This window comes from Astyanax mexicanus, chromosome 21, assembly GCF_023375975.1.
Source record: "Astyanax mexicanus isolate ESR-SI-001 chromosome 21, AstMex3_surface, whole genome shotgun sequence".
Classification (NCBI taxonomy): domain Eukaryota; kingdom Metazoa; phylum Chordata; class Actinopteri; order Characiformes; family Acestrorhamphidae; genus Astyanax; species Astyanax mexicanus.
The window spans coordinates 19681811-19706384 of record NC_064428.1 but is presented as its reverse complement, the minus strand read 5'-3'; the positions used below and the strand labels follow the sequence as shown (position 1 = coordinate 19706384).

Genomic DNA, 24574 nt, shown 5'->3' with positions numbered 1-24574 from the left:
GAGCAGCCAGCGCGCTCTGAGGAAAGCGCAGAGGCTCGGTTTCGATACATCAGCTCACAGACGCCCCTGTGGAGTGATGTGGGGAGAGAGCACCATCTACCCACCTGGAGGGAGCAGGGCCAATTTTGCTCCCTCTGAGCGCCGGCAGCTTGATGGCAAAGCTGCATGAACGGGGGTTCGAACCTGCAACCTCCTGCTCATAGTGGCAGCGCTTTAGACTGCTGGACCACTCGCTTCTTTACAGCTACAGCATGTTTTAAATCTGCTGGACTAGTGCATTTAAGGTGGAGCGGTGGAAAGTAAAGCACTAACTTGTTGCCAAACATGAGTAAGATATCATACATTTACTGACACTTCTAGTGTATCAGGCTTTAGTAAGTTTAAGGGGAAAAAACTTTATCTTCTCTAAAACTACAGCATGTTTTGGAACTGATGGTCTATACTCTAGCTGCAGCTGCTCTCCAGCTCTGCAGAAGAATGACGCTAAAACACAGGAAAAACAGTCCAAATGTAAATTTGACCTCTGGTTTATATAAATCTATAACGGGTCATTAAAATGAAGATTCAACTTTTCAACTTTAAACCCACTTCTACCAACAATAAACATATAGAAATATTGTTGTATAAAAATAACAAATTCTTATCATTTTAGCTTTAAAACAGAAATACAAAAGTCAGGAATTTAATGTTGGTGTACATTTTACTGAATCTTATTTATGAAAAGTATACACAGGGTAGAGGAAGTCTAAAACCACAGTGAAAACCTCTCTCAAGTCCTAACACTAACCCTAAGCCTAGTCGGGTCAGTATTTTATTGTTTTTAAAGAGCAGCAGTGAAGTCAAAACCAACCACATGCCAAAAGCAAAACTGAAACAAAAGCGGAAAAACCCTTCAGATAAAATTTCTTCCTAAATTTTCTATTAATTGTAGAACTGAAAGCTGCCCAACTTCAACAATGTGAACATCCAGGCTAAGAAAAAACTGAAGACAAGAGAGGAGTTACTTACATAAAACCTGGCGTGGGAGACGTCAGAGGGCAAGGCCACGTTGTACGGCCCCACGGCTTTATACAGACAGCGGCTGTGTCGCACCAGAACACCCTGAGGCCAGATGGTGCTCTCTGACCACCTGAAGAACAAAACATACAATAACAGACGTGGGGTTATCACACTGTACAACAATGTGAGCTTCAAAGCATAAGTCTTACTTTTAGAATAATTTCTAGCTATCCAGCTAAAAGTGTAATTATATTTCAGATAAAAATGTTAATCTGAAACCTACATCACACACTAGAGGTGGGAATCACAGGGCACCTCTTGATACGTTTCATCACGCTAAATTGCCCATGATAACAATGCTGTAACAAATACTGTAATTCTGTGATACTCAATTATGGATTTCACAACCATAATCAGAATTTGACAACCAATTGTCTTTATTGCAAGAGTAGTCTATTTTTATTAGATTAGCGCCACCATGTGGAGTAATGAAGCATTAACTTTAGTGAGTCAGTTTGAAGTGGGCGAGTCCTTATGTTTAGGGATGCACCGATACCACTTTGTTCTTACCGATACAGAGTTCCGATACCAATACCAACTGTTTTATCCTGAATAAGATATAATAACCTGATTGGTTACTACGCAGTTTCCACCCCTTTATTAAAGGTCTGTTAAGATGATTGTCGGCAGTAGATAATGATTGACAAGGAGCTTCTGTTGTTTATATAAAATTATTCAACTGAACATTTAATGATCAAAATATGGTAAAAACCAGGAAATTCTTTAGGCGCTTTTTTTAGATTGTCTTTATGAGATCAACGGCAGGTTTCCCTCGCATCCGCACGACTCCATTTACTACGTGTTTTCCAGGAGGGGGTGGAGGAGATACGTTCTGTCATTACAAGCCCACCGCGCTCCGCAAAACCAGCAAGCTGATTGGCTGTTTCTTCTGAGAGAAAATTTATTTGGGGCTTTCATTTGGCGCCCCCTTTAGTGCAGCGGCCCTATGCGTCGCATAGGCTGCATACCCCCTTTTAAAGTTGTATGATTGGCTGCATTTTGGCTCCAGTGGAAACAATAAACAGTTTTCCAGTGGAAACAATAAACAATAAACAGTAACAGAGTGACCAACAAGACACAAACCCTATGTAAATACTGTAAGTAAATCGTACATGTGACTTTCATAGGCAGTTGTACTAATCCCTTAGCTCTGTACTGCATTTTATAAAAGTTCTGTCTCTGTTTGCACTGCAAGCATAGTCTTAATATGACTGGTTGTGGTTTGCACTTATTGTTTGCACTATATAAGACCTAAAAAAGTTTTATTTTTATATAGAATCAATGTGTGAGAATCAATGTGTGAGAGAAACCGGTCTGTTAAGTTTGCGTTATATGATTTTCTAGTATCTATTTTTCATTTTATTTTTAAATCTCGTCTCGTTCTCGTGAACCCAGTATCGTATCTCGTCTCGTCATATTAGTGTCTCGTCACTCGTCAATAGTCTGATCCCCCCCCCCACCAAAAAAGCCGGTTCTGATCATTTTTGCCATGCCTTAAAATAAAAGAAATAACTGAATGTGGAATTTAAATGCCCAGAAAATGTGGAAAGTGTTAATATTTAGTGAGTATTTAGTGAGTAAATGTGCGCCTTACTACATATAAGACCTCCAGCTGTGTGGCGAACTATCTCAGCAGGTTTAAACAGATCTACTCACACATGCTGTGGTGCGTTGCTGTAGGAGCCGTGCTCAAGCCGTTGCCAGCGGCCCAGATGAGCTGCTGAGCGGTGCAGCAGGTCGCAGTAGCTGGGTGGCAGGAGTTGGCTCATCAACATGACGAATGCATTGATCCACACCATGATCAAGTGCTCGCAGGACCATCGCATATCATAGTACTGTGTATTCTGAAACAGACAACAATAAAGATGCAAAGGTCAGACTTTGATAAGAGACTGTAATAAACACTGAGTATCTTCTGCTGCATCAGCAGGACAAACTCAAATCTGTCTCCCTGGCTACTGAAATTTATACCTTATTAGTACATTATGCTTCTCATTTAGAAGAAGGGTCTTCACCTTCATTTTACTATTTTACACATTTTAAAACAAACTATACATTTAAAACCTTTTGTATTCTTCACACAAGCCATCCATAGGACTCTAATACAACATAACACATTTTAGATTCTCTCAAGCAGCATCTTGTAAGGCCACATAGGATGTTTTTTTTTCAGGCAAAATATGTTTAAGTGCTTAGGCATGCAATGAATATTCCGTATCCAAAAGTATTTAACCAAATATGGCCAAAAAATAAAAAATAAAAATCAAAAGACCGAAAAATTTATACTGATGTAAATTTATAAAAGGATGTTTTTGAACATGATCAGTGTTCAATCATTTTGTAGTCATTTGTCCTTTTGTTCAATCCAGTTGTAGTTTTTTAATTACCTTTTATGTAAAAAAAAAAAGACAAACATACTAGTGCATCTAAAAGAAATGTCAAATATCATTAAAAAGTTACTTTATTACAGTAATTCATTTCAAAATGTGAAACTCATATTATATAGATGTATTACACTGAGAGTGATCTATTTTAAGTACTTACTTATTTTATTGTTGATGATTATTTTGGCTTACAGCCAATGAAAACCCAAACATAAGGACTTCAGAAAATTTATATATTATATAAGACCTATTGGTACTTTTAGCAGTGTGGGCAGTGTGCCAAGTCCTGCTGGAAAATAAAATCCACTTCTCCATAAAATAGATTACTCTGTGTGTTATACATCTTTTAACGTAGGAGTTTCACATTTTGAACTGAATTACTGAAAAAAAAAAAAAAAGTTACTTCTAATTTTTCATATGGTTTATTCAATTTGTGCAACAAAAAAGTGACAAAAATGAAATGAAAACCTGCAACTGCAAAAGAAAAAAGTATTCAGCAAAAATGTTCAATTTTGTTTTTTAATGCATCCACATAGTCTAAATATATAAATACAAAAGCTTATGATGGTAAAGTCACAACTGAAGAATGACTACACACTACAAATCACTACATAACAGAATTTAAGATTACAAAATGTTCAGATTATTTAAAGTTAAAATAATTTAAAATCATAATATAACATATCAAGCATGTAACTCTAAACCAATCTGAACAGTGCGCTCTCTCATGTGAAGTACCCTTTCACAATGAACTCACCACAGCAGAAATCACCTGGTTAGTGGTTTTAGGGGTTCACCACTTCCCCTTTCTTTTTAAAGCGAGTTCTTACCTGGACGAAGCAGAGCGGCAGGAAGGCTACGTAGTAGGCGCTAAAGAGTGAGTTGAAGAGCACTTCTTTAATTCGGCGGTTAAAGTCACTCTTGAGCTCCTCCACCTCGCTCCGGATGAGCTCAGGTGAGGGGGGACAGGTGTGGGCGGGGACGTGGGTGGGGCTGGAGAACTGCTCTCTCAGGTTCTCGCGGAGGAGAGCCAGAAAGTCCTTTGGTCTAAGCAGAGAGCTGTCCGTCCCTTCCTGCTCGGAGAAGCTGCAGTCAGTGGGGGTCGGCTGTGAGCGTCCCTCCTGGTGAAAGCAGCACAGCGGCACGTAAACACCAAACCTGCCGGAGAGAGAAAAATTAAACGCATTAAATGCATACTTAACAAGCAGAATATGAGTTTTATAACACACAGACATTGCTGCCCCTAAGAGATGATGAATTAAGACAAGGTGGTATTACACTACGATAAATTGTTACATTTTTAATATTGCATTATTGAGCACAAATGTATTTACAGTGGTTTAAAACTTTTTTTACACTGTTACCTTACAATCACAAACATATTTTATGTATTTTATTGAGATTTTAATTAATAGATCAACACAAAGTAGCACATAATTGTGCAGTGGAAAAAAATGATACATGGTTTTCTAAATTTTAATCAAATAAAAATCTGAAAATGTGACGTGCAAAAGTATTCATCCCCCCTATATCATCTTTCGCTGCAATTACAGCTGCAAGTCTTTTGGGGTATGTCTCTACCTGCTTTGTGTATCTAGAAACCAAACTGGATGAAGAACGCCTGGGAACAGCCATTTTCATGTCTTGCCACAGAAGCTCAATGGGATTTTGGTCAGGACTTTGACTGGGCCATTTTAACACATGAATACTGTTTGATCTAAACAATTCCACTGTAGTTCTGGCTTCTTCTTCTTGCCACTCTTCTATAAAGGCCAGATTTGTGGAGTGAACAACTCCTATCTGAGCTGTGGATTTCTGCAGCTCCTCCAGAGTGACCACAGGTCTCTTGGCTGCTTCTCTGACTAGTGCTCTCCCTGCTTAATAGATTAAACAGTGCTTTTTGGGATGCTCAAAGCTTGTAAAATGTTTTTGTAACCTAACCCTGCTTTAAACTTCTTCACAACTTTTTCTCTGACCCCTCTGGTGAGTTCCCTGGTTTTCATGATGCTGTTTGTTTACTAGTGTTCTCTGAGACTAAAATACCAACAGCTGGACTATAGGTTTTCAGAGTAAAAGGGGCTAAATACTTTTGCACATCACACTTTTCAGAAAATTTTAATTGATTACAATATTGAAAATCATGTATCATTTTCGTTCCACTTTACAATTATGTGCTACTTTGCGTTGGTGTATCTCTATAAAATACATTTAAGTATGTGAAACGTGACGTTCAAGCGGTATGAATATCTTTGCAAGACACTAAATAAGTAAAAATGTTGCTTAAGCCACTATTACTATTAGTGCTATAACTGTTAACTAAATATACTGCTTGGCTCAGACTTTTTTTCATGTGATATTATTAATAAACCTGTGCATTTTATTGTACCGTATTCTGTTATGCTCAACATCATGCCATTATATTTGCATCAGTTGCATTTTTGATCTGCAAAATTACAAATGATCAGGCCAGATTCGATCTCTGCGAAACAATAGCAAGCCTGTGTGCAACTTCTACAGTTGCACTATAGGGAAAAAAAAGCAGAATTCTGATTGGTTCTTACGATCATGCCCTCCTACAAATTCTCTGCATTCCCATAGAAAGGTTTTGCATACAGGCTCACAGTGGAAACATTTGAACATTTGACTTATTTCCTCTCCACACAACGAAAAACTGCACTCAGGCCAGAGCAGCTGCAATATCTGGACACTAATGGAATATGACCACCGGCATTTAATCCATCCATACAGTGAGCATGTGCACACTCGCAGTGAAACAGTAGCAGGCTTTATATGGACCAGATTTTTGTTCATTTTAAAAATTAGCAAATTAATAACCCTGAATTAAACAAATAATATTTTTTTATACTAAGACATGGAAAAGTTGGCATGTTTTTTTTTAATAAATGATGATGCATCCAGGGCTTATAGTGGATAAATTCCTAAGCCTGAACTTTTTCCATGCCCTTGAGGTGGGCAGTGATGGTGGAGGTGCTATGTATACGACACGCTTTTAACTAGGGGTGTGATGAGATCTTGTGGCACGAGATCTCAAGCTTAACCTGTCTCGTAGGAAGGAGAAAAAAAACATTGTATGGATTTTTTAAGAGGGATCTGGCAACACGGTAGCAATAGCAGTGAGTGTGGTGGTTGAGCAGTAAGAGCAGCTCTCAGCAGAAGAAGAAAATTTGGGCATTCACAAAGAAGATGCTCCCGCTACATTTAAGTTACATGTCTGGCTGCATTTTAGGCTTCCCAGTAGAAACAATAAATCAGTAAGTGACCGACAAGACACAAACCATATGTAAGCACTGAAAATATCGTGCCGTACACTGCTGCTAATACAAGCACAATACAAAAACACAGTCTTAATATCACGGGTTATAGTTATATATATATATAGTTAAGTTACAAGAGATTTAACATATGACTGGTTTGAGGCTTAATATGACTGGTTGTGGTTTGCCCTTATTGTTTGCACTATGAAGGACCTAGAAAAGTTTAATTTTTATTGTTTATATATATATATATATATATTTTTTTTTTTTAAAGACTCAATTTGTAAGAGAAAATAGTCAGCTGAGTTGCATTATGTGATTGTCAAATAAAACTCTATTTTTCAAGTGATCAATTTTTTTTTATATATTTAAAAATTTTATCTCATCTCGTTCTTGTGAACCCAGTATCATGTCTTGTCTTGCGAGATGAGTGTCTCGTCACACCCCTACTTTTAACCCATAACTTGTTGCTTCTGAGCTCTTTGAGAACAAGGTTCTTCAGCTCTGCTCTTGGAGGACTAAAGATTTTAGTGTTTTTTTTTTCTCTTCAAATTTAACAGGTTTAGGTGAACTTTAAAATACTGGGTTATTTTGAGTGCTAAAAAAAAATAAAAATAAATAAATAAATAAATAAATAAATATGCTCTAGTCTTTCCATCAGTACTCAGTTTCTAACCACAGAGTCACTCTTGGCTGGATGTTTTTGTTGGTGTTCTACAAGTGTTAGGATTTGCTTACGGGTAGCCCAGGAAGAGCAGGTTAAGCACCGAATGAGTCTTGAAGAGGTTGACGAGGGTCCAGCACAAAACCCAACCGCAGAGAGTCAGCAGGCTCAGCCTGGCCACGATCAGAAGCACATACTGCACCAATGACGACGGGCTTGTCTGAGAGGCCTGTTATAAGCAAGAAGAAAAAAAAAACTGCAATCAGTAACACGATCATTATAGGTGACGAGACAGTTTAAAATAACATCTTAAGTGATGATCTTACAAAATCTTCAGAAGGCCTTAGAATGAAAAACCTATTAAACCAAAAACACGACAGCAAATCAGAAAATAATACTGCTGCACAAGGTCTATACTGAACCTCAATCTCAAGCATGTTGCCAACTGGTTACAGCTTTAAGGAGGTGGAGAAACTATAGAAAATGAGTCTAAATAAAGTAAACGAGTGTTCTCTCATGATGCGTATATCCATGTAAAATGGAATAATATAGCTATCATGACAGGCCTATTTTATACATTAAGAGTAATACTTTGTAACAGAACAGTGTATTCCTTTAACAGCAGACATGAGTAATCTCATTCTCATACTGTCACCATGAGAGGCTCCATCTTCCTGGATTTTGTTGGAACAAAAACAATGAGCATATTTAAAAGCATAGCATTCTGCTGGATGCAGTTCGGTTTTTAAAGTTCTTTTTAAGAAATATGAAAGTAAAATACTCGCTCTTTCCTCACTTACGGTATGACCTGCTTTGGAAAAAAACTGCTCCAGAATTGTACAAATAATTTCCTCCTCCTCAAATAGAAATTAAGTCACATTAATATATATAATTTAAAATGTATTATATTTAAGGCATTTTCTTATTTACTTGAGTCCAAATCTTAAACAGTGCACAAATACACTGCAAGTAATAATAGTGTGGTTTATTTGTAGCAGACTAGACTAGACTAGAAGAGAGAGAGAGAGAGAGCACAGCGACGATGTGTCGACAATTAGAAGAAATAAAAATGAAGAGTGGATGAATCTTTCGAAGTAGAGCCAGACTTTAGAGCACATTAACGTTTACCTCGCACTCCTCGTTACTGTGCGTGCTCCAGGGCACATTCACTGTTTTATTATTTTTTTTTTATTTTTTTTTTTTTTACCTGTTAACCTTTTTTAACCTCTCCGCTAAATTGCTGCTTTATTTTTTTTTAGCCTTTTTTGGTGCTCTGAAGTACTTTTTTGATATCGAATTTCAATTCCTAGCTGTAATTAAGAGTGAAACAACACTTATATAACAAAACATGAAGTCAATGAAACCCAAAGCTTTACTTTATGTTGGAGCATTATCAGAGCATCTTAAGAGCTTTGTTGTGTTTGTTTTTAGACTCTTACTGCTAATGCTATATTCAAATAACGAGGAGATTACCAATCTGATCAGCGTCTCTTCATGTTGACGGTCAGACAATATATTGATCAATCAGTGTGTTTCTATTAATGATACAGTCCCACAAATCAGGTAAAATATGCTGTTAAGGGACACTAGTAGCAACCTCAGTTTGAGAGCACAGTTTTACCCCTTTACAGGCCTTGGAACAAATACAGGTGGAAAAATAAAAACCTTTTTCTCTACATCAAAACAGGTTATTCACATTCTGAAAACTTGCGAGCTTTGAAATCTCCTACAGGACACTTGCAGAAGTTGCTTGTTCACGCTCTACTCCACTTAATAATTCCAGATCAGTAACAGAAATCAAACTCAAATTCTGCAGGTTTGGAAATACATATAAAAACTAGTCAACCGTAACAAAATGAAAGGTTTGGAGAATATGAACTGTTTGTTTTGTATTCAAGAAAAAAATATTTTAAGTTAAGGAAAGAGCCAATTTTATGATTATTCATTATCTTGGTAAAGTTGCAGATTTACTTACATTTTTTTAAATAATTTCTATTACAATCACAATTTTTAGTAATGTTTATCATCAAATATTAAATCTTTTTATGTTATGCTTAAATAGAGATCTTTAAGATTTAGGTGAGTAATATCAGGCAGAAAATTAACAAAAATGCTGGCCTGTTAAGGGGTTACATAATAAGATGTATACAATTATATAAACTCCACCTATTTAATTTGGTGGTAATATATATTTTTTATTATTATGCACTCTTACTGACCTATCTGACCACTCAGCTCCCACATTCTTCAAAACACTGCAGGTAAAACCACTATTTAGTGCTGGTTTTAAAACCAAAGATACCCGTAGATATATCCCATGGTATAAGTGAGCGTTTCCATGATAGGATGAGGATTGATATAACGGAATATAATATATACTTGTTTTTGCAGAAGTACAACTAAACAGTATGGCTTTAGTGACGTGGACCAAAACAGCAGAAAATAGAAAAATATTTATGGCTTTATATACAAAGTAAAAAAAAAAATCAGTATACAATCCAGAAAATTCTTACATTAAGTGACCAGTGTCTTTGCCACACCATTCAACTGCGAATAAACTAATATCTACTGTTTTTAACAAACTGGTGGTGCCACTCTGAGTTTCTGAATATAGCAGAGCTCCTTAGAGTTTTATCAGTGAGCTATATTTAACCCAGAACAAAACCACAGAAACCACAGGTGGTTCCCATGTGTCATCAAGAAATACGTCCATTTTAATTGTCTCCAAGGTAAACACTCAAACACAGTTAATGGTCTGTTACCACAGCTTTATTTTATATCCCTTTTCACTTTTTCATTCTGAAGAAGAAAGTGTGTGTAGAGGGTTTTACTTCACTAAATTATTAGAAAAGTTTTGCTCCACAAAATACAAGTGTAGTGTAAATAAATTTAAAATCAATGAACTCTGTGTGGTCTACATGTTTAATATTCTGCCTTGGGATGCCAAATGTTGCAAAGCTGGAAACACAAACAGAGTTTATGGTCTTAAACTAACATCTTAAGTATGAGTGATGTCCACAATCATACATCCTGTTTGCGACGACTTTAAAACCAAACCAAACATCTGTTTTACTGTATCAGTGGAAAAAAAATCATCCATATAGAAGTACTACTGTTTATCACATCAGGATTATTGTGAATAATGACTGAAGTATGTAGGGGTGCGAATCAGTGTCTCAGTGTCTGGTGATTCGTTCCAATTCCAAATTTTGGGGTCACAATTCATTTCAGAAATTATTTTTCCATTCAAATGGTCTATAAATTTTGTTTAAATTATGTAATTAAGAAGATGAAATGACAATTTAAACAAATAGAACATTCATTTAAAACAATAATTTAAGGTTCCTTATTGAATCAAATCTTTCTGCAACACTTCATATTTCATTTTTCGCAAATCTTTAAAACGTAACCTTAAAAACACAAACGTCACAGTCTTTTTAACCATATTGCATCTTGGCAACATTTAATTTTTTTTACCTTAAATATTAAACATACAGAACCTTAAATATTAAACATATAACTAGGGATGAAACAATTAATTGGAGTAACTCGATTTAAAAAATTGATTGAGTAATTTTCTGTGCCTTGAGTATTTGCTTAATTAATTAAAAATTGTTCGCACTTTTAATGTGACAACGCCCTCACCGTTCATTCTTCCTGTGCGTTCACGTTACGTCACCTGCGCACAGGAAGAAGAAGGAGGCGGTGGAGGTTTTAGTTGAGAAGAGAGTATTTTGAAGCGGCGTGGGAACAGAGCGACTAAGCTCTGATACATCAGCTAACAGACGCCTGTGCTGAGATCTCCATCTATCCACCCAGAGAGAGCAAGGCCAATTGTGCTCTTTCTGGGGCTCTGGAAACTTCTAGATTATGATTTGTTTTATTGTTTGTGACATTTCTGTATTTGCTGTTGTGTTTCTTGACATACGTTTGAGTTGAAATAAAAAGTGAGGTACCTCCGAGACGATGGTCCACACTAGTCTTCTGGCCAGCATCACAGTGATGAAGATGGCCAGGTGGTAGTCAATCAAATAGAAGTTCTGGAACAGGAAGAGAGAAGCAAAGAGAACACAAATTATATATATATATATATATATATATATATATATATATATATATATATATATATTACTCAATCATTGGACAGCGATAATATGCCGTGATATACACACAAAAAAAGAAGAAACAGTATATACTAAGGCTGGACTATACGACTAAAATCCCATCTCAATATTCTACATTCTAAATGAAACAATGATATACAATATGATTTATTAATATGATTAATATGGTTTTTTAACTATAAACTAACTACTTCTAACCTAATTTCCTTCTTCCCCTCCTTCACTCCTCTATCCCATTATTTCCCTTTGACCTCCTTCAGGCCCTATCTGAAAATGTTTTTTTACCTTTAACTTTGGAAAAAGGCATCTGCCAAATGTAATGTAATAAGCATAGACTACTTGTGTGCACTAATTTATTTTACATTGTTTCTACAACATAATTTGCTCTTAAAGTACTCTGTAGGGAGTCATATCTCTAGAAACCAAACCTTTTCCACACAAAGGACCGAAACATGTTCTGGGCAATGGGGCATTATGTAAGCATATTGTAATAAATTTGTTACAGTAAAAAAAAATATACGACTGTAATTTTGCACACAAAGAATAAATAGGGTATTCTTGCTTTTAGAGAACTGCAATTCCTCTGTCCTTAGACCATGTGGCAGGTATTAATATTTAAAAAAAAACAACAACACTAAAACACTACAGTTTAGCATGTCTTCTTATTTATACAAGCTCTTATACAAACTCATTTATATTTAATTCATTACTGAATTAGCAAGGTCTTGGCATCTTGGCTACAGCTGATAAACTCATTTTAAAGGGCAGTATCACGTACGAGCGAGGTAGAGGCAGCAGGGTGGCTGTGAGGATACCACCATACAGTCCTGTAGATGTTGATGTACTGTACGAAGAGCGCCACCAGCAGGTAGAGGAAGAGCAGGAACTCAAACAGCAGGCTGCTGTCGAGAGGAAGCTCTGGGATACGAGAGTGACGCACAGGCTCGGGTGTGATCAGGGTGGTGAGGGGTGGGGCCGTCAGACCCACTGAATTGCTGCTCCTGTAGGGGAGAGAAAAAAATATATATATAATTATTAATTAATAATATATGTTTTTCCCTTAAGAATTAGCTCTTGATAATTGTTAATTAAATATGAAAAAATAATCAGTGTTGGAAACACTTAGATTGTATTATTGTTGCCAATTCCTTAAAACAATAATTGTAGAGTGGGGTAGCGTGGTTTACACATGGCAGACTAGATCCCTTTTTTTACTGCATTATAATATTTCAGGGTTGATTTACTGTATTATATATACAGATCTGTTAAAATTTAGAGACCACTTCAGTTTCTGAATCAGTTTCTCTGATTTTGCTATTTATGGGTTTATGTTTGAGTAAAATGAACATTGTTGTTTTAACCTATAAACTACAAAAAACATTTCTCCCAAATTCCAAATGAAAATATTGTCATTTAGAGCATTTATTTGCAGAAAATGAGAAATGGACGAAATAACAAAAAAGATGCAGAGCTTTCAGACCTCAAATAATGCAAAGAAAACAAGTTCATGTGCATAACGTTTTAAGAGTTCAGAAATCAGTATTACTACTTTGGTGGAATAACCCTGGTTTATAATTACAGTTCTTGGCATGATCTCCTCCACCAGTCTTACTTTATCCAAAAGTTGCTTTTGGATAACTTTATTCCACTTCTGATGTAAAAATTTAAGCAGTTCAGTTTGGTTTGATGGCTTGTGATCATCCACCTTTCTCTTGATTATATTCCAGAGGTTTTCAATTTGGTAAAATCAAAGAAACTCTTAATTTTTAAGTGATTGTATTTGTGTGAGTTACTGAGTTTAACTGAGTGTTAATATAGTTTAATAAACACTAGTGTAGCTCCATATTCCACACCTTCAACAGCTTAAAAATAGGAAACTTGTCATCAACTGTGCGTGTGTGTGCGTTTGTGTGTGCATGACCAGACGAGTGTGTGAAAGTGAAAGTGAGAGAGAGTGTATACACTTCAGCATAAATAAAAGATAATCTGCCTTCTGAATGAAACACTTAAACTGGTATAAACAGTCATTTTCTTGTCAGTATGGACTGTCAAAGCTATTTCCCTGTTCTGAATGAATTATGGCATGAAGGTAAAAAAGCAAGTTTGTAGAAAACAAACTGTCATTAGCAGAGTAAAGGAAAGAAATCAACAAATAAGCAACTGATTATCATGTAACAAAAGGATTTGCATATTCCTTCCCACACAGTAGTCAGATTTCAGTTTGGGCAAACAGAGTGGCATTTGCCTGCGAAGCGTAAATGCATGTGGCTAACACTGTTCTACATTTGATTAAAACAAGGCATTGCATAACGCCCACCTTACACAGCACAAAATTTACCTTAGACATTACACTGAATCAGATAAACATGCACACGCTTACACAACCCTGAACAACAAGCAACTTTCTGGCTTTGTACACAAACCATCTGATCAGAGGTCAGCAAACGACAGTAACCAACTTTTCCCTTCCATTTGACCTTTGGACAGCTTGACAACCTTTAACATTGATTTACAGTATTGAATCTATCCTTCACTCAACAGCAGTCAAGTTTAATCAGTTTTATCTTAACCTCAAGGAATTTTGGTCTCTGTGGGCCTTCCCAAGCCATACACTAATGTAACATTTGATGATAAATTTACATACTGTCATGCCATGACTTTTGAAATGTCAAAATGTGTAAATATAGTTAGCCAGCTTAGGTCAGTATTATATAATAGTTTGTCTGACCTCACAATCTTTTATAATATGCCTCAATTTCTTTGGATCCAATTAAGGTGGATCTCATCAGGGCATCTACAAAAAAAAAAATCCTTAAAATTCTTAATCTTTTAGTTAGGGGTCAGCGATATGGCCATTAAACAATATCATGGTATTTATTTTTATTTTTTTTCTTGCGTCCACAGTTAATCCTGTTGGATGTGGTTCGTCCTTCTTGGTGGTGTGCTGACATTACACTGGATACCGTGGCTCTTGATACATCACAAAGACTTGCTTGCTGTCTTGGTCACAGATGCTCCAGCAAGACGTGCACCAACAATTTGTCCTCTTTTGAACTCTTGTATGTCACACATAATGTTGTGTGCATTGCAATATTTTGAGCAAAACTGTGCTCCTACCCTGCTAATTGAACTTAGAGGACTCCCTCTATCACTAGTGATGCCCCAACACCAGAAGGGTGAAGACTAACACATGTCTCCTCTGATACATGTAAAGTCAGACTCTGCTGGTGCATCAATGCGGAGGAAAGCGCAGCGACTCGGTTCATCACCCTTTGGTGAGAGCGCCATCAACCCACACGGAGGGAGCAAAGCCAATTTTGCCGACAGTTGCATGAGAGGTATTTCCTTTATTATGTACACACTCATAAACGTCATTATTATTTAATAAGACTCTGAAAACCACAGCAAAGTGCTATGTCACAACTGTGATACTTTTCCAGACAGAGCTGAAGTATTCTCTCTTCATGATCTGTATCTGAAATAATTTGTTACAATTTTAAAAAGAATGTAAATATTAGGGTTTGGAAATCACAGGGACTCTCGCAATACGATGCAAACATAATATGATGCTCGCAATAACAATAAGCCTAAAAGATAGGTCCCTTCATCCATTACTTGCTGGGGGTGTTCAGATATGTTATTTTCCCTTTCTTTTCTGAAATAAAAGGATGTCCTGCTACTTTTGACTTTTGTCCCACCTCCAAAAAGCAAATAAATATGAAAAATGTGTCAAATTCATGCAAGCAAATCTTTAAATAGTGTGATATAATAATTAAGCTAGATGGAAAAGATGGACTCCTTACCACATAATACTAAACATTTCTTTTGTGGTAGTTTCATATTGCACTGCGTTTGTCTCAAAGGCTGATGATGTTTATCATGTTTTAGAAAAGTGTGACAATTAAAAAATGACCTGCTTTGATGATTATTGCTCACAAATAAGCAAACGGTTTATTGGATCCCTGTATTTAGTTCTGGTTTGGTTCATGCTGTTGTTAGCAATTGTTCCTACTTACTTATTTTTCTACTCTGATGGCTGATGCGTGCAGAAGCATATTGTGCTACAGTGGCTTTCATGTAAATTTGTGTTACTGAACATTTGTTTAAACCCTCAGCATTAGAATAAATAGGCTGCTATCTTTGCATCAAGCTAACTGTGGTTAGCTTACTGTATGGTGCACGTATTACTATGATCAAAGGTGAAAAACAAGAGTACATTGCATGTACTAATGTTTGTAGACACTCCATCTGACAAATGCATTAAGCTTCTTTAAGTTGCACCTATTGGTACAACATTGCAGCTAAATATGCACTAATCATCTTTGGTGAAGTGAGCCAACTATGCTCATATAACCAATCAAACTTTGTTAAAACTTTGTAATAGTACCTTAACAGTTTAAACAGTCCATATGCTTTTTTCACTTTCAGTCAGAGTTCTGTATCCCTCAGCTTGTCCAAAAATGCATGTATAAAGTGTGTCCTTTAGGATTGGTTCAAAGCATGAATACTAACTACTTCCTGACTGTAGATGGATATACTCCTATAACACTGCTTTAATATGTAACATTGGTTTCAAGCTGCAGTTTACAATGACTCAATAAATTTTGTTTACAAAATACAAGGAAGATAGAAAGCTAAATTAAACGTACGGTTGGGAAACTTATGGTTTTGATTAATCAACAAACGGTCCCCATTGACCTGATGCTCTGCCACCCACAGTTAAAAAACACTGCTCAACAACCCTGAGCATCTGCATGCACCACAAAAAAGACTCAAAGTCATTTAGAACAAACATGCAGAGCTTGTGAAAAACAAGGCAAAAACTCATAGAAACAAGCTGCTAATTAGAGGTCAGCAAACTGTATTCATTTCTAATAATCAAACATTAGAAAAGCTATTGCGGTATTACTGCACTACGAGGTTCATTTGAAGTAATTTACTGAGCCAAAACGCTCATCATCAACTGACAATTAAGGTAAAGCACCAGGGCGTTTCCCCAGATAAAAGTCCACATGCCGGTGGATCCTCCAGGCTGGAATTCCCTAAGCCCCAACAACCAGCTGATAAACTCTGAAGCGGAGAGGCAGTGGAGAAGCAGCAGGCAGAGATTGGAGAGGCAGCGGGCAGAGTGGCAAAAGGGGGGACGGAGCACAGGGCAGCCTCAGTGTGATCACGAGTTTTGACACCTATTCTAACAAATGCATTCAGCTACTTTAAGTTGCGCCTTTTGCTGAAACACTGCAGCTAACTATGCACTAGGCATCTTTGGTGAAGTGACAAACAGTGCTCACATAACCAATCAAACATTGTAAAAAACTGATAATCCCCAGTCCATATGCTTCTTTCACTTTCAAAAACAAATCTTTATCTCTCAGCTTGTCCAAAACTGCATGTAAATGCATGTATAAAGTGTGACAAAGCACAAATACTAATACTAGAAAATCTATTTAAGCAGAGTAGTTACATTTAGTTCATTACTGTTTACCACTGTTTAATTTTTATCTTATACAATGATACTTTTACTCTATATAACTTACAAAAAAAAAGGGATTAATTAAGAAATTATACACAACAGTAGTTTGTTTTAGCTTAAAACAGTACTTATGATACTTAGGCAATTGTTTGTGATATAATGAGTAATACTGGCACTGCCTATTTATATTACATAATGAGTAATATTAGCACTGCCTTTTTATATTACGTTAAAGCATGTTACATGTTATAGAATGAACCTCGAGTATATTATTGCGATTATACCAAAGTTCCATTATCACTGTTTATTGAAAGATTCTGAGTTATTCTTAGGATGAGAAAATATGATCTGTTTGGTAATAAAAAATCTGCAAGTTAAAATAGTTCCATTACTGCTCTGTTTGTAGCTGTGCTGTTTGGCTTGTAAGCGCTGCATCGTTGCTAGGTTACCTGTATGTAGCCGAGTAATAGATGATACATGGAGAGCTTCGGTTACAGTGAATTACCGGTTGATAATGGAACTTGTAGAACGCCTCTCAGCCAATCATTGCAGGGTCGGAACTAAATGTGGTTTAATTAATAATAAATAGTACTAATTCAAAAATTTATACATAGAGGATTTATATATGTTGCATTTGGCATCTTGTCATACAGTTAAGAAATAAAAAAAGTGTTCCAAATATTAGGAAAAGATTTTATTGTTAAATCAGAATCGTGATTTGAATTGAATCATGAGCAGAGTGCATCATTACACCAAAAAAAAAAAAACAGTATTAATTTATCTGTTAAATAATTCACAAACGAGATTTATAAACTGTCCACATTAAAGCCAGCATGTCCCAATATTGCCTTCCACACTACTCTTTTAATGCAATCTGGGCAATATTGTCACTGTCTAAAGGAAAACACTTACACTTACACAATTACAGTTCTTTACAGGACAAGGAGAAACAACTTACTTTCCAAAAGAGAGTAACTTAAATATTTATTTCAAGTCATTTTGGAGAATTTCATTTTGTACATATTTTAAACTAAATCAAAACCAAATCTAATTACCATCTAAATCATGTAAATACAGTTGTTCTTTATGTTGTGGATAAATACTTAAAAACATCATAAGGTCAATACCTAGCAAAAGAATGTTGACCTATGATCACTGACTTACATGATCATAGGTTAACAAGAATAATCAATAAGAGGCCAGTGGGTCTAAAGCAGTGCAGGCGAGACAGCATGAGAAAAGCCTCAGGAGTATTGATAAGCAGTATGTCTTCTTGTCTTGGGCACAGAAATAAATTCTCTCTGTGTTTCTGTAATGTAGAACAACCCTGCACTGCACTACAACTTCAGCTAGAGCTTCTACCACAGTAGAACTACATTTTCTACATCTCTACAGACAACTAATATTTAATATATTTGCACGGTAATGTGATATGAGGTGAAAATAATACATTAATTGAATAAAGAAAAATTATTTAGTTTAAACAATACTTCATTGCATTTTTTTAAGTTTAAAAACAAGTTGGAGCAAAATACTGGCATCACTGTATTCAGAAGGGTATCAAAAAATTACCAATTTATTTTAGTTTTTAAAATTTGAAAGAAAAAATAAATAAATAAAAAGGATACATAAGTGTTATTGTGGTTCACAAAATCTCTATAATTGGTCCGAAACTATATTTCTATGACATGCTGATGTTCCAAAAAGCATACAGACAATATAAGGATATCCATATTGTCGCTGTCCAATAAAAAAACACTTATCTCCATTTTTGTCGATTTTAAAATTGGTGTAATCCACCTCTCGGAAGACAAGCAAAGGTAACAATTTTAGCCTTAATGAATGAACGCTCTCGAAATTAGAGCTGCAACGATTAGTTGATATATTCAACAATGTTGATTATATTTATTTGTCGACTACAAATGTCGTTGTCGAATAATCGTTAATTTGTAACAATACTGCATTACACAAAGTGCTGGGGAGAGAAGAGCAATGAGAGATGGTTAAATGTCTCACTCACACAGTTTACACTTAACTTAGTTTGTGTCTCCAAAAGTGCCCAAACACAACAGATTACAAATTTACTCACTAAATATCAGTTCTGTCCATGTTTAAACAACATCTACACATTTAAATGGTTGTTAAATCCTATTTTCCGCTGTTTCTATGTTTTTTAAGAAATGGAGAACATTGCAGAAATAATTGCTTAATAATAAAAAAAAAATCATCAGATTAATAAACTACCAAAAATAATCATTAGTTGCAGCCCTACTTAAAAAGCTTCATAGGTGTTTCCATATTTCCGTTAATGTGCCTCTGTTTCTTTTCCACATAAACAGAAATCATTATTCAAATTCATCTGTTGGCAACGCTAATTTGCATGCAATAATAAACTTGCAGCTTTTAGCTGCCTTTTCCTGGTCCTAGTTGTGAAAGATGCTGCAACGATAATCAGTGATGGACTGAAGGCCAAATATCATGGAAACCTTTAAGGAACAACGTGTTGATGCACAACACAAACACTGGCAAGCTTTTAAAACATACAGCTCTCATCCTGAAATTGGTAGTGTTTTTACACCGGCATATTCCTGTATGGTTAGACCATACTCAGCCTCATTTTCAGCTTTGATGCAATTCATTTTTGCATGTATGAATATGCGACAATGTGACCCATCATCAATCCAACCTAACTATCAGCTGTTCGTCACAAGTTGAACTAAAAGGCTCTTCAGGAGCAGTTTAACCTGATTTATTATTCAGATAATTAATACAGTTATTAACAGATGCCACTTCTAAATGTTTTTCACATTAAATTGCACAGATATATACTGTACATGTTAGTCAGGAACATAGAACCTTTTTCTTGTATTTAATTTCCTGCTACCATCCCAGAGAGGTCTAACCAATAAGAAGAGAGAAAGTTCTCGCGTGGTTTGTTGTGACGCATTTTGGTGTACTTGGGTTTTCCACCGTGCAAAAACAAATCAAACCAAGAAGAAAACAATCCAAAGTTACAAACTCATTATTATCTGATTTAAACTGCAAAAAAGCAGGTTTGATTTCACTGTAAATCTGCATGATATTGAGAAAACTGACATTGCAATATTTTGTTGTTCCTTCTTTCTTTCTGATTAGTCAGCTGTGTGAGGAAATCCACTCTCTCTATGCTTTCTCCATCAAATCCACAGAAAACTGAATGTAGGATTTAAATGTCCTTGAAAAGTTCCAGAAGACATTTAACTGCGTCATAATTTAACAAATATTCAACACTGAAATTTTGATTTGATTCTATTGCCTAATGGTTGCAGGTCTAGTGGGTTTGAACTTATGATGTGCATCCTTCTACACTGAAACAACAGTTGGGGCACCTAATACATAAACTACAAATTTTAAGAGCCTTCATGAAATTAAAAGTTTACATTACTTTTTGAGGATATGTGATTTTTTTCAGTAGTTAACACAGGGATGTGTCCATACTGGGCCATGATTTTGACAAAGTGAGAATAATATAATATAGTGTTTCACTAACCCCCAAGCGAAAGTGCATGCACAGTGTACAGTATTCAGAGGGCCATACCTGCTCCTGGGGCCAGTCCCGTTGCTGAGGCTGCCCCCTACAAGAGTCTGCAGGGACGGCAGCGCCGAGCGGCTGAGCTGCTGTCTACTCGGACCCCTACGGCCCCCGGGCATGTCCAGCTCCCTCGTCAACCACCACCACCACCACAACCCAGGCAGCTCCAATGTGACACGTCCTCACGGCCTCGCCCAGCGCAGCCCGGTCGCTGGAAAAAGAGGAAGGGAAAAGAATATGAAAGTCATATTTCGACAAATAAAATTCATATGCAGCTTTGCTGCCAGAGTACTGTCTTTTCTGAAGAATGGACGTGAGCAAGCTGCCCAGCAAGCTGACTTAGAAAAACTGTGGTCGCTGCACATGTTTTGGTTCTCCAGGCTTTGACTCATTATCTCATATATATATTCAATAAAATGTATGTGATATACATAAAAGTATTAGTGAACTTCCATCACTCCTATCCGGGCATGATTAGCTTCTTAGGGGGTCCTGGGGTAATTTTCTCTTTTATGGGGGGAGTTCCAATGAGAAATTAATCCCATCCAGATAGAGATTTAGATGAGTTTGTTGTTTGCTGCAATGTCATTGTGACTGATGTAAAAAATAAATAAATAAATAAAGACATTCGATTTGAGCATCCAGTGTTCATACTGAAATGCATGTGTACAAATCTGATTGTGATTTCAAACCAATTTCCTACCTCCAAATGTGGTTTGGATCTGATTTGGAAAATTTTGATTTTAAGTGGTTTCTGGCTGTTAAGGCTACCAATAAAAATAAATATATGTAGCTGTATCATTAAGCCCTAAAATAAGAGCCTGGTGGCAGTACAGCAGAGGTCCCCAATCCTAGTCCTGAAAAGCCTACACTCACCTCCACACTATGGATCCTTTGTGCTGTAGTACACCTGATTCAGCTCATTCACTACTTATCCAGGTGTGTTAGAGAGGGGAAAACACAAAAAAATGTGCAAATCATGGGGTCCCCAGAACTAGCGGGGGGTCACTGCAGTAGAGCTTCGTAGCCAAGTATGTGCAGGACTTCTCACCGTATGTAGGAAATGCAGCCGTCATCACTAACAGGCCACTGCGGTTCATCAACAGCCAGTGAAGTGCAGCCTACAGTAAAAATGAGGAACCTGACAAAAAACATGCGCAACCAAGCTTAACTGTTCTCGATTTAAAAGCGTGTCTAAGAGGGAAAACGTGCTACACCTCAAATTCTGACAGTATCTGCATGCTTTTCTCAAACAAGTCTCAACAGTGTAATCGGGTAAGTGCTTTTCAACTTAAGATATTACTCACAGTGCACATTGACACATTTTTTGTCAATTCAATTATAAATGTTTCATGTCTTTTTTTCCCTTCAATTTCAAAATGCATGTTGGACATCTTTCTTGTTGCCTTTGGTTGTGCACCAAATGTCCAGATAAAATAAATAATATATATTTTACAGAAAATAGAGAAAATACCAGGGGAAAAACTGACTTTGTATCCTTTCCTCTTTGTCTGGAACGCCTCTAGTTAAATATATTAGGGATGTGAAAACAAGAAAGATGCACAAACTCTTACATTGGGTTAGTGACTGGGTTCCTACTTCACACTACCTGCCTGTTGCACGAGAAAACAAGTGCCTTTTGTAAAACGTGAAAGTTTTTCTGTGAAAATACTGGTGTAAATATATATGCCATAATGTGCAGCATTCAAAAAAATTACTTGACTGATAAATGGCAAAACTTCACATTGTTATTTTAACGCATTATTTATTTGACTGTAATTTGTTTAGACAAGTAACCTTAAGAGCGTGTACATTTGTGGAGCTGTGTTTTTGCGCTTTCAATTAAAAAAAAAAAATCCCTGAAATATCGTGCCACCCCTAATTGTTACAGCAGGGTACTACATTTTTGCTGTTTTTGGCAAAAGAAAATGTAACACTGTTCTCATGTTCCATTATATATCTACTAGCGACAGATTAAATCTGTCCAGTATCATTTGTTTTACTTTAATCTTGCATATATTGAGATATTTATAGTGCATTATTAGTATTGATTTCTATTACAAATCTGATAAAATTATTGTATTTTTTAATATCTCAGTCAGGGGTGTACCATATCATATTGTATGCAATAATACAATTTAATTTTCAATTTGTTGTAGTAGCGTATTTTTGAAAATACCATGAAATATTCATAATATTATTTTAGCGCCATATTGCCCATCCTTACTGGAAGTATATATACCTTGTAACATTACATTATATTAAAATTAAATAAATGAACAATCATATAGCAATCATGTGGAATGGTGTAATACTCAAATGGTGGTTTGCTGCCTGTGGCCAAATTGTGCCACAGTGAATACAGCTCTGGAAAAAACTAAAAACACTTCAGTTTCTGAATCAGTTTCACTGATTTAACTATTTATAGATGTGTTTGAGTAAAATGGACATTGTTGTTTTATTCTATAAACTACGGACATTTCTTCCAAATTCCAAATAAAAATATTGTCATTTAGAGCATTTATTTGCAAAATATGAGAAATGGATAAAATAACAAAAACGTTTTTATTAATCAAAGTTTTCATGCATCTTGGCATGTTCTCCTCCACCAGTCTTTCACACTGCTTTTGGATAACTTTATGCCACTCCTGGTGAAAAAAATTCAAGCATTTCAGTTTGGGTTGATGGCTTGTGATCATCCATCTTCCTCTTGATTATATTCCAGAGGTTTTCAATTTGGTAAAACCTAATTAACTCATTTTTAAGTGGTCTCTTATTTATTTATTTTTTTCAGAGCTGTATATTTTACTGAGACATACCTATCAAATGTCTATTTCTCGAGTTAGCTGACCTCGCTGATACTAGCTAACTATACTAGTGGGCTTTCACTCAACCAGCTGCTTCATTCACAGTAACTACTAGCTAACTAGCTTAGCTTAGCATAGATTAGCCACAGCTGCAGCTCCAGCTTTTTTCCTCAGGTGAAGCAACCTGTAGCTCCTTCACACTCCTCCAGCTTTAGCCTGGACATTTAAACCTCCTGCTAACAGACCTAGCTTTACTGTATTAATTATGTGAAGAGTTTATAAACAGCAGACTCCACCATAGATTGCAGTTAAACTGAATTAAACAGCTAAACAGCTGAAGTTAGTGTGTTTCAGCAGCTGTTCTCTGCAGGTTTAAGCAGTGGGGCTGTGTGTTGTGCTGTTAGCTCGGTTAGCTAAACTAGCTCAGTCGCTAAGCAGCAGCAGTAGCAGCAGCGTGAAGTTGAGTTCAGCTGGTGACCAGAAGTGTAGCTTTAGCTTTAGCTACACTTTTCTCTCTCAGTGAAACGAAGCGAACTCAGGGGTTTTCTCCGAATTCAGTGTTTTTCTATGTTAAAGGAAAATGAGTAAAACACACTCACACATCCGTCAGAGACATCAGTCCCCCGCGGTAAGGAGAAGAGCCGAGTCCAGAGCGAGCGCTGCGGCTGCGGAGACTCTCTCTCAGCTCCGCGGCTCCGGACAGACAGCGCGGGAGTTAATGAAGGAGGGAAGGCGGGAGAGTAACGGCGGGTGACCGGCTGTTCCGGCGGGTGTTAGAGAGCCAGGATTTTGGAGAACAGAGCCCGGGCTGTGCTGAGTGCAGCGAGGGGATGCAGGGAGGCGAGGTCCGCTCCAGTCTCTCTCTCTCAGCGCTCAGACCGACGTGGCAAAGCGAGTCCTCCCTCAGCGGGCGGCGTCATCCACAACGCGACGGACGAGGAGCCGAGAGCGCATGCGCAGCGGAGCACCGAGAGAGGGGAATATCTAGAGAGGGGAAGTGTGACAGCTGTGACTGATATTTTATATATATATATATATATTTTATATATATATATAAAATATCAGTCACAGCTGTCACACTTCCCCTCTATATATATATATATATATATATATATATATATATATATATATATATATATATATATATCTCTCTAGAGAGGGGAAGTGTGACACACATATATATACACACACACACAGCTCTGGAAAAAAATAGAGAC

General features: G+C 36.6%; 1 protein-coding gene across 2 annotated transcripts in view; it reads right to left on the bottom strand.

Annotated features, from left to right (window-relative positions):
• The window catches only part of tmem39a (transmembrane protein 39A), a 149511-nt gene that overhangs the window by 2120 nt on the left and 122817 nt on the right, over nucleotides 1–24574 (bottom strand). Inside the window, exons 1-8 of one of the 2 annotated variants that reach the window (XM_022674843.2) lie at nucleotides 23957–24275; nucleotides 20557–20761; nucleotides 12285–12507; nucleotides 11339–11422; nucleotides 7457–7611; nucleotides 4274–4601; nucleotides 2716–2903; nucleotides 1009–1129 (exon numbers count right to left, since the gene is read on the bottom strand). In XM_022674843.2, coding sequence (XP_022530564.1) covers nucleotides 1009–1129; nucleotides 2716–2903; nucleotides 4274–4601; nucleotides 7457–7611; nucleotides 11339–11422; nucleotides 12285–12507; nucleotides 20557–20669 — 1212 coding nt within the window. In that variant the 5' untranslated portion in view covers nucleotides 20670–20761; nucleotides 23957–24275. Of the gene's footprint in view, nucleotides 1–1008; nucleotides 1130–2715; nucleotides 2904–4273; nucleotides 4602–7456; nucleotides 7612–11338; nucleotides 11423–12284; nucleotides 12508–20556; nucleotides 20762–23956; nucleotides 24276–24574 lie in introns of those variants that run through there. The other variant, XM_049470157.1, reaches the window with a different exon arrangement.